General features: G+C 41.9%; 2 protein-coding genes across 2 annotated transcripts in view; one reads left to right on the top strand and one right to left on the bottom strand.

The window, feature by feature from the left end:
* The window catches only part of LOC109480042, a 4,680-nt gene extending 4,108 nt beyond the window's left edge, over window positions 1-572 (bottom strand). Inside the window, exon 1 of the mRNA XM_019782187.1 lies at window positions 299-572. Coding sequence (XP_019637746.1) covers window positions 299-476 — 178 coding nt within the window. The 5' untranslated portion in view covers window positions 477-572. The remainder of the gene's footprint in view (window positions 1-298) is intronic.
* Window positions 573-2,205: 1,633 nt separating this feature from the next.
* On the top strand, window positions 2,206-11,256 carry LOC109480016 (proton-associated sugar transporter A-like). The gene is made up of 6 exons (XM_019782145.1): window positions 2,206-2,331; window positions 6,099-6,925; window positions 7,239-8,111; window positions 8,658-8,816; window positions 9,227-9,432; window positions 9,889-11,256. The coding sequence occupies exons 2-6, from the start codon at window positions 6,217-6,219 to the stop codon at window positions 10,150-10,152; spliced, it is 2,211 nt and encodes a 736-aa protein (XP_019637704.1). The 5' UTR covers window positions 2,206-2,331; window positions 6,099-6,216; the 3' UTR covers window positions 10,153-11,256.
* Window positions 11,257-11,341: the final 85 nt, after the last annotated feature.

Raw genomic sequence — 11,341 nt, 5'->3', positions numbered from 1 at the left:
TGATTGAGATAAAGCGATGACAACTGTAGTCTGGCTACGGTAGACAGTATATAAGACATCCACACTCGTCACAACACGACGGCAATGGCGACTGTAACTGCATTATAGGCAACGTTATAGCATGAAACTTTACCGTTTAATAACTTATCTGAAAAGACTAGATCTTTCTGAGGATATGGTACATTAGTCAACACCACAGGCATTAAATTCAACATCAAATGTAACAGTTAACGATAGCTAACAGTGATACTGGTAGGACATATGTCCACGTCTTTATGTACAATATAACAGCTCTTACCTGACTGTTCGTTCAGAACGTGATCCGGGTTGCAGAGCCAGGACGGTTTCTTTACTATGGGGCTGCAGAGTTCCGGCTGAAGCTGTGGGTTTGGGTAGTTTTCTTTCTCCCAGGCGGTCCCGTTTACCGCCACTAGCACAGCCAGGAGAAACACACAGCAGAACCTCAGCTGCGACATGGTGACTGTAGAACACCAAGTTATATATAGTAAACTCCAACACTGCAGACAAAATGTCCTTCGCAGGCGAGGTCGACAAATTTCGTTCTCCTGTGTTTCCCGCCTTTTTGGAGCAAAACTGGTTCCCTATGATATAATGAAGTGGAGTTTTGTCTCGTAGTGATGAGAATGTACTTAGACAGGCAGCTGGGGTACCGGGAAGAAAAACCAGCTTACGTCACACGTGCACAGACTGACTGTGCGCAGGAGTTCTGGACAGAGGATATATAAGGGGGTTGAGTGAATCATTCCCTTATCCCTTAGTCATAGGATCTTGGTGTTATCATAGAAATTTTCAAGAAAATATTTTGTAACCCGGGGAGTGAGCATGGGAGCCCAAGAAAATTACATGTATGAATATAGGACGGCATCTTACACAGTGTATTGTATTGTTACGATTTAAAAAGTCATAGGTGGTCGTTGACGTCTGTTCCTCCAATTTTGTTGACGTACGAGTACCCTAGTTTCCACCAGACTTCTTTTGCGGGGTGAATAAATCGTAGAAATCGGCCTAAAAAGGGTATTAATTGGCCAGAGAAGATAGTCGGCCAGAAAAGCTCCATTGCCCCGCCAATCTGGCGGGGCAATATCCCTTATTCACCCCGCAAAAGAAGTCTGGTGGGGACTACGAGTACCCTAGTAGAATTCCCCCCTTTTTGTCCCAGGATTTTAGTTGAAGCTGGAAATTCGCCTGTGTCTCTACCAAGACAGCTTGCTGAGTTTGTTTTCTCCAGCCTACAATTGTAAAGAACTTCAGATGACAACGATAAGGCCACCACATGCGCAATGCCGAAGTGTTCTTGCCGCCTCAACAACACAAGTTCGAGACATTTACCGCGCGATTGTAAATACGTGGAGCGCATGGAGCGCCGCCTTGCGGACAAAGTTATGATTGCCGGTGTTCTAGTCGCGATCGGTCGGTATAATGTCTTAAATATTTCCATGGGTAGAAATTCCATTCAGATTGGCTAATGATAGCTTACATCTACATCATTTTTCCCCATTCGTGGTTGAATAGCGTTGTCCACTCATATTGAGCAATAGCCTGTGTGTTAGCCAATCAGCACCAAGGACAGCATCACCACCCCACCCCACCCCCATTGCAACGAAATATCGGCATTTCGCACCACAAGATGTCCCTGTCTGCTTGAATAGTAGTAGACTAGTTGTACCTATACTGCAATAGTAGTAAGACCTCGAGATGATTGAATTTTGGACTCCGTAACGGCTTTTTATCGTACTACAGTGGAACTCGGGATCCTATGGCTACGGTTATTGAATGGTTTCTACTAATTCTAGTTCCTAAAAAAAAGAAGGCCACTTAATATAACAGTACTTGGCAGTTATTTACAAGAGTACAATAGTCGGTCATCATGGTAAACCACCAACCTGAAGTTAGTACCCCATGATGATATTGGTATCGCCCGAGGAGACAGTCGTGCAGCAGCGCCACTTTTCCGAAATTGTCAGCATTACAGACAAAGCATCTAAACGTACCAGACATATTTGCGTCTGTTACATAAAAACAAAGAATTTCAGTCCATCATACATGAGAAATGCATTTTCTCTACTTCAGTTTATAGTAAAAAAAAAACTTCCAGTAGTAAATAGCTACTAACTTCGTTTGATTTCCAACTGTTTAACTGATAAGATACAGAAATCCCTTATCGTTCCCTGCTGTCGATTTTTGTTTTCCCCCTCGACAGCTGATCGCTCGGTCGAACCAGAGTGCGCTGGTTTCAGACTCTGTGGCCGTCACGCGTCACCTATCCGAGACACTGCTACTACCAGGAGTTCTCTGTACATCACTTTTACGGTAAGTGTTAAGTAGAGACCACTATTATCCAGATTATCCCAGTGCTAACTACTACTCCAATACTGCTAGTGCTAGCCCCTATAATTTAAGTGGGCGTCCGTAGCCGCGGTGGGCTGTCATCTGTCCGAGACACTGCCAAAAAAAAGGTACCTGAACGTTCGCTGTAGATCACTTTTACGGTAAGTTTTCAGTTGAGACGACTATATAGTCCAGATTATCGCAGATTTTGGTAAAGTAGTCTGCTAATTAATTCCACTGCTAGCCCCTATTAAAGGCATTAAAGTGGGCGGTAACCCGCATAGAGCGCTTGGATACAGCATTATTATTATTTTGACACCATCCTTATGATGTATGTTTTCTTTTTACAATCGATTTGTGTTGAATAGCATTTTCAAAATTGTTATGGACCCTGCATTCGATATGCAAACCTGTTATTTATGGTGGCGCAATTCAATGCATGTGCATATCAATAATTGTTAAGGATGCTTTCCAGAAATTCCAGGTGTTTTATATAATAGTTCAGTTGCATACTGATGTTGCTAGGGTCAAAATATGTTGCATCATAATTAGTGTAAGTCGTTGTTTTTGCTGAATAAGATTCTACCTTTCATACAGGCATGTCTCTCTTTGTAATACACTAACATTTAGTGTACAGTATTTAGGTTTTAACTTCAATGTTATTTTAGCAATGAGCGACAACTGGCTTGCATGGATCAGTGAGTTTTTATCAATTACATAACTATGAGTAAATGTTGAAACATTCTGATTATACTAATTGTTCCTCTTTACATGTGAATACAAAATACAGCAATTTTGTCTTGTAAGAAAATTTCGATAAGAAAAAAAGACTGTCGGTCACAAATTACAACCAGTTGTGGTCGGTTGTGGCCAGTTGTCGATCATCAGGTGTTTAGGCACGCTGGTTTTTAAGTACACACTGATGTAATGTATGTCAATATTTGAGGGTGTGACTTCAGCACATGGCTCTCATGCAATCCAGTGCCGGGACCACATCATACTGCCTACACACACACCACTTCAACCTTTACCCCACTCTCTACAGACATGTTTACATTTTGATAACATTCCTCTGAAGTGCTGATTGTTATCAAAGTCAGGTGCCTGGCACACCTTGGCTTCAGCACATGACCTGAGTATAATAATAACTTGCACTATTTATTTATTTATTTATTTATTAGACTTTCCAATGCAACAGCAAGTAGCATGGAGGAGAGACAAAACAGGTGCATATATGCACCTCTGCCAGTTGTCTCTCCACATACAAAATGCATAATAAAACAGTAATGATACAAAAATAGACAATTTAACTGACAACATACTATAACATATTAAGATATATAACAATATAGTGACAACTATAGGGCAGTTACCGCGGCCTTGTGGCCATACAGGTCACATCTGCAAAAAGATATCCAGCTACATGCAGCAGCATAGGTGTCATAGACCACATTAAACCTGTTATGTAAATATTTGTATAAAGTACTAGACAAGTACTACTATATTAGCATTACTGATTGTTATCGGAATTAGGTGCCTGGTACACCTTGGCTTTATCAGCACGTGATCTGAAGCCCACATTGATTAGTATTTTAATGTAAACTTGCACCAGTGACCGTACGGGTAATATTTCAGGACCTGAAATATCACCCGTACGGACACATACCTGGTATTTAGCAATGTGGAGATCACATGTGCATGACACAGTCTTACATAGTCTCACCTGACTGAAATATGCTGAAGCAACAATTACACACCAAAAGATACGACTATTGATCATAGTACACCATTGCAGGGTTGGACATTTTAGTCCCATTGCCCAAGTAAAAGTACTGTTCGGGCAAGTGAATATCCCCCTGTACTTGCCCGATTGAGCAAGTAAAATTTTTGGATGCGAAGTATAGCCGCTACAGTATTTGGAGCAAAATTACTCATCATTTTGCCATAATGATATTACAGTATGGTAATGCCCTTTTGTCAGAAAATCCAAATAGCAAGTCTCAAACCACCTTACTTTGATGAATAAAGCAAGTAGCAATATAAACTCTAAAATAAAATAATTTCCTTGCTGGTAGTTAAAATGCCTACAAGAATGTCCTGTATTATATTTTGGGCAAGTGAGAAGTGAAATGACGATGTACTTGCCCTACAGGGCAAGTCGATTTTTGAAAAACTTGTGCAACCTTGCGGTCACCTGACTATCAGCTAAAGATGAACTATCAAACATCAGTGCGATAAAATATGCTTATTCCTGTTGCAAGATAGAAATTTCCAATAGGAGACAGGGTAAATAAACCATTGGAGGAAAGAAAGGACCGCAATAAATATCTATGATATATTTGAGATACCTGATATGGTACTCCAATCCAGTCAGCCTAAAAGCAGAGGCTGACTTACAGGTCATTGACCTCTGCAATCCTAACCTGCTTGCCATCCTCCATAGTTACCACTCAGGCTCCCTACTGTCGCTGGTAGCCAGTGACAACAAGGAGGCTACCTTGGAGGGCTGCTAGGTTACAGCAATTGAGGCATATTATATACATGTAAAGATTACTGCTTGCAAGAAAAAAATCATATACTTTGAAGTATGCAGAAAATCTTGGCCTAGGTTAATAGGCCCCTAAAAGAGCCCCTCAAAGAGGTGTACAGCACATAGTGGCCTCTAAGCTTTATATAGTGCCCTGATGAGACAGTCTAGCCGGATCAGATGACAAATATTTCTATTTGGCTGGGATACGTATTGGTGCAGACTGTTTGCTACCTGATAGACTGTCGTTTATTCTGTCAGCTGATTCAGATTGATATCATACATTAGTTCCCTGATAACTTAAAAGGGGCTCCATTCCTCTGAGTTTGACTCATATTGGGAGCTGCAAGGGTTACCATAAAAAGGTAAATCGCTGGATTTGTTGTAAACAATATATTTGTAGCGTCAGACTAAATATAGATAGAAAACCAGGACATAAGAAAACTATATGCGTATAATGCATGATATAATGAAGATGCATGTAGTGTATTTAAAATCATGCAGTTTTAGCCACTCACTAATTCAATAATGCTTGATCTTGAATTAGAGTAGCCCAAAGACATAAAAAGTTATGCCTTAACCTTACAGTTACAGCAAAATACATACATACAGGTGACCCTTCTAAGGGCACCTACTAATTCAATGGATTGAAACAGTACTACATGTATATCCCAATACCGGTAGTGGATTTAGTAGTAAAAGCAGCAGCTACAAAGTGTATTGATTTTTATGTGTTTCAGCTGAGGTAGCTCCTGGTGCCACACAGCATTATATTCTGCATGGCCAGCAGGAGACAATCAATATGTAATGCACATTGTAACCTTTTATACCAATTGGCTGGCGGGTTTATCTGTGAACGCAGCAAAATACGTCTAGACATAATCCGATGTGTATGCCATTTTAATCTTGACCTTTGCCTTAAAGAAGTAATCTAATTTTTGGCCAGATCTGGAGGGAAATGGTGTAAGATTCTGCAGGATTTAATGTTAGCATGGTAATGTCAATCTTTGACCAGTTACAGATGATCTGAAATGACTAACTGTGGTTAGTGGACATTACACAGGCCAGATAAATGAAGTTGCTTCTTTCTAAAACCTTGGCTTCATCATCATCTTCTCTGTATTTCAGTGCTTGGCACTGAAGCATGCCATCAATGTCTTCATCATTCTTTCATTTTCTATGACACTTGTAATGAACCATGTGTGTGTTTCATCTGTTTCAGGACATTTCTCCATTACCGTGATGAGCTGAGAGGATTGTCGACATTTCTTCTTGACTTGTAGTGAGAAACAAGGCGACATCGTGACCCGTGAGAGGATGGTGAGAACAACTTGTCGAAGATGCCTCTGGACGAAACCACTCCTCTTATTCCTCCCCCGGTCTCGCGGTGGCAGCCCCAGCCACAGAAGAAACGCTTCAGCACAAAAACTATTGGCCATAAGACCAACCTCGGCTTCAAACCTGGCGTGAGGACTAAGCCACGCCACGTCTTCTCTTACCGCCAACCGCCGCCGCCACCCCCCACTCCGCTCGCGTTTACCTTACCTTCAGAGGAAGAGGAGGAACCACCCAAGCGGTCACTATGGCAACTGTTAGCCAATGGCGGCATCATGTTTGGGGTAGAATTCTGCTATGCATTAGAGATGGCGCTAGTGACGCCCATCCTACTGCAGCTGGGGGTGCCTGAGGAGTACTACACGTTTATCTGGTTCATAAGCCCGGTTCTCGGGTTCCTGGTGCAGCCGGTACTCGGCTCCTGGAGCGACCGTTGCACGGCGAGATGGGGGCGGCGCCGCCCCTTCATCCTAGCTTTGTCAGTAGGGATCCTGGTCGGGCTGGCGCTGATGATGAACGGTGAAGACATCGCAAACGCCACCTTTAAGGACGGTCAGACTGCGACGTACGGCGCCATTGTACTGACGATCCTCGGGAACGTCATGCTGGACTTCTGCGCGGACTCGAGCGACAGTCCGTCCCGGGCCTATCTCCTGGACTCCTGCTGTCAGGACGACCAGGACAGGGGTCTCAGTCTGCATGCCCTGATGGGAGGTGAGATTATGGCAGGGGTCACATGAATGGAGTCTGGCCAGAAGGAATGGGTAGCAATGTTTAAGACATAACATTTGCACCTGTTAGTCTGAAGAAAATTTATATTTGCTACACCTAAATCTAATCAGTCTTGCACTTTACCCTTCTAAAATTTTTGTCCCAACATCACATTTAGATATGGTGACTTTCAACAGTAACATAGAATAACGGGTGGGCATTCTGAGGTTCCATGACCTCAAGGTGGTTAACATCCCACCCTGTGCTAAGGTTCTTCTTTTAACACTGTTGAACTGGTCCTTTTCTTTTCTCCTAGGTCTTGGAGGAGGAGTAGGCTATGTGGTGGGAGGGGTGGACTGGGACCAGACCATTCTCGCTACGTGGGTGGGGTCCGGCCAGCGCGTTGTCTTCACCTTTGCAGCTGTCTCCTTTGTGTTGTCTGCCATTGTGACACTGTTCAGTATCAAGGAAATTCCTCTGGAAAAACAGGGCAAAACTGACGTGAGCTCATCAGATCATGTTAACAATCGCCCTGATTCGGTCATGAGTGATGTGACATCTATCTGCTCTCTCACACCTACAACACCTTTAAGTTTAACCACCCCCATATTCAACTATGGTTCAGTCCATTCAATAAACCGAGTTCAATCACCGAATGATGCCAACAGTCATCACACCAGCAATGACGGGATTGCCTCGGCGAATTCTGAAGATGACACCGTGCCAGATCTGATGCAATTTCAGACGAAAACACGTAAAGAGCAGAGGCACATGGTGACCAGCTCTTACCGGCCGCTGCGCAGAACTCAATCCATGCCGGGCGATGAAATAGCAAATGTGCCAAAGTACGTCGAAGAGGAGAAGTACTTTACAGACGGGTACGTAAGCGAGGAAGAGGTACAAGAAAACTCCCGCAGAAGAGAACAGACAAATAATATACCTCGCCCTAACAACTTAGATCTAATAGATGACAATTATCCACACAGTGTTAGTTTTAATGAGGAAGTTACTACTTTATTGCAAAGCAATGGTACGATACGTGCAGATAGCAGAGAGAGTTCCGACTCAGATGAGGATGAAAAGGACGATGTTCTGACAGTGAGAATGCTGTACATGGCCGTCATCAAGATGCCCACAGTGTTGAAGAGACTGTGTTTCTGTCACTTTCTAGGATGGCTGGCTATGGAAGGTACATCAAAGTCATTGACCTGCTTGAGTTGTACAGTTACTGTCAGTAGTAGTAGCAGTTAGCGATGTAATTATCTGGACTATGTGTGATCTCTAGCTACTGTAAGGTACTAGTAGGTACTAGTAGCTAGAGTGTAGATAAGTAATGTTTTGTACTAGCAGTATAATCTGTTACGGTTAGTAGTAGTGGTTACTGTAGTAGCAATAGTAGTAGTTAGTAGTACTAGAAGTGTAATTTCTAGTTACTGAAAGTAGTAGTAGTGCATGTAGTTAGTGATGTTATGTTTTGTACTAGGAGTGTAATCTCTACTTACTGCTTAACTAGTGTTAGTATATGGGGAACAAGAAATGAGTGAGTGAAAATGAATTATATAGGTAAAAGCAGTACATGTATGTTACTGGACTGATCATGAGTGCTACATCTCGGACTTTGTTAATTGTTTACTGCATATCAGAACAGATGCAGACATTAGGAATTTGTATGTAAGATTACTCACACTTCAAATAATTTGACTCTTACTGTGAGTTTTTGTCTCCCCATCTACAGCAATCCTGATGTTCTTCACAGACTTTGTGGGAAAGACAGTTTTCCACGGCAGTCCCACGGCAGATCTGGGGACTGACCCTTACCAGAACTACAGCCGTGGTGTAAAGATGGGCTGCTGGGGACTGTGTATCTATGCCTTCTCCTCTGCCATATACTCAGGTGGGTTGGGACATAGAAAACTAACACTAAAAAACTTTTCGAGAATGATCAGTCTGATTACAGATTGTTTTTACATTAGTTGCATGGGCTAACTAACAATAAGTGCAATTTTATCAGTTGGCAGTTCAATATCTTTTCAGATCACTTTGTTTTCACTAGGTGGATGTAACATTTGTCATAAACAACGTTTGTCATAAACAAAATGTCTTCCCTAACAGCAAGTCTTCACCAAAAATACTCCAGAGGCCATCACAAAGTCCATTGCTGTTGCTCTCTGATCTAGTAATTTTATTTCCCTTTGTCAGAACGTTCGTGTTGAATACTTGTACATGTTCATGTATCGTTCATGCTAACCATTCCAGCAACAGATTAGTTTTTACACACAGTATGTTGTTCTTTCCCAAACACAGCCCTTCTAGATCCACTGCTGGATGCAGTTTCAGTTCACTCTGCCTACTTCTTCGGGTACCTGGTGTTCTCCATCGCTGCAGCTCTGTGTGTGATGTTTCCCAACACCTACGTGGTTCTTAGCATGTGTGTAGCCTTTGGCATCATGTTTGCGACCCTCTGTACCCTACCCTACACCGTACTGTCAGATTTTCATCAGAATGCAGAGGTAAGCAATGGGCAACATTAGCCTGAGTGTCAGCCTTGTTAGGTTTCGTCCGCTACCCAAGGTCCGCTCCCCGTTGGCCGATTTTCTTAGAAGTAATGCATGTGAGGGATGCTCAAGGTAGAATGGAAGACTTGTTGTAGGATTAAGTCAAGGACTAGCACTGTTCGTGTCTCTAGACTTGTCCTTTTCACAGCCTCATGTTTTTATTTGCATGATTTTGGATGATCTTTTGCAACTAAATTACATGTCCCAACTCTAAAATGAAGTCCCATCCTAACACAGAAGGCAAGTATCATAGAATCTGACTAGAGTAATCCATATTATGTAATGATGCTTACCGTACCTTCACCTAAATTTCAGGAAAAATAAATATGAAATTCCTGCCATTTACCACTATTGTATTTTAGCACTTTTTCATCATGCAAATGAGTCATTGTCTTTGTTCACCCTCTCCAGTTCATACAGGACAGTCCAGGGAGCAGCAAGCGAGGGTTTGGTCTGGACACCTCCCTCCTCAGCTGTCAGATCTTCCTGGCGCAGATCGTGAACGCCGCCTGCCTCGGACCTCTCATCTCCGTCACCGGAACGGTCAACGCCGTGCTTCTGTTCTGCTCCGCTGTCGGGTTTGTCGGCTGTTTCTGGAACGCGCTGTTTGTCGTGTACGAGTTAACAGGGAAGGACGAGGACATTGAAGAGAAAATTCAACCTGTCGTCTTTTGAGAAGACTCACCCTGTCCTTGATCTAAAAAAACTCTTGCTTCCCAGCAAATGAAACAAGTTATTCTGGAACACGCCGTTTGTTGTGTACGAGTTACCAGGAAAGGACGAGGACATTGAAGAGAAAATTCAACCTGTCGTCTTTTGATCTCCAAAAAAAATAGTTGCTTCCCAGCACTTGAAATAAGTAAAAATCGCTGCTTGGGACTGTTGTGAATAATTTTTGTCGCATGACAATCATAGTTTGTCACTTGCATGGTGTAAACAAATGTCCAACTCTCACTTGTCCGAGAGGTAAAATCGCAACAGAAAATATATTTTCCTTGTTACAGATTACTAGGATATCCTATGAATCACCTTACGACTTACTGTAGGTTTAGTGAAGTTGTGCATTACAACACTAAGTGTTGACACAGATCATTCCATATGTTTAAGAATGTGTACAAACTTTCAAATGTCAAATTTTATCCTGGACATGCACTTGTAACTGTAGATTGATACTGTACAAACTTTAACCTGAACTATCATGATACCATGTACAGGGTCTCCTGGGATTTAAGAGTCCCACAACTTGATATAGGAATCTTTTATAACCTTGTAAGAGTTATCTGCCCAATCTGTAACGCTTTTAGATGATGAATTCATCTAAAATGTTGAGTTAAGCTATGGAGTCCATCCTGACTTAAGTCATGTGATGAATATTTAAGATGCTACAAGATGCATGCTCAGTGAATTTTAAGGGTTAGCCATTGAAACAAGGGGCTGTTATATTGAATTATTACAGGAATATGATTATGCAAATTATATCAAATGTGCAATACTACTTGTATATTAAAAGCAGGGATTAACTTTGAAATTTAATTGTGATAAAATAGGACAAATCTAATGGTAGTTCCTGTAAAGTTGAGAAATGAGTATATACTATGTTGCTTTAGTGATGTTTTCTGGTTTTTGTATTTAGGTAGAATACTCAACCAAGCTTTTAAAACTAGAACTGTGCACGTTCAAATGCCAGGATGAAGTATATGCAATACAAGAAGTCAAAAGATTTTTCTGTAAGGAAGTTCAGTGTCATGGGAAAATGCCTGTATAGCATTAAAGTAATCTTTATGCGAGTCTGTACGAATTCTTTCTATCAACTAATTGTTGTCATGTACAAATGTATATCCTGTAGTGATAGTCAACATACACG

The sequence above is a fragment of the Branchiostoma belcheri genome, unplaced genomic scaffold (assembly GCF_001625305.1).
Source record: "Branchiostoma belcheri isolate BF01 breed outbred unplaced genomic scaffold, Haploidv18h27 scaffold5, whole genome shotgun sequence".
In the NCBI taxonomy this organism is placed as follows: domain Eukaryota; kingdom Metazoa; phylum Chordata; class Leptocardii; order Amphioxiformes; family Branchiostomatidae; genus Branchiostoma; species Branchiostoma belcheri.
The sequence above is the reverse complement of the archived record's forward strand: the minus strand, read 5'-3'. Positions and strand labels throughout refer to the sequence as shown.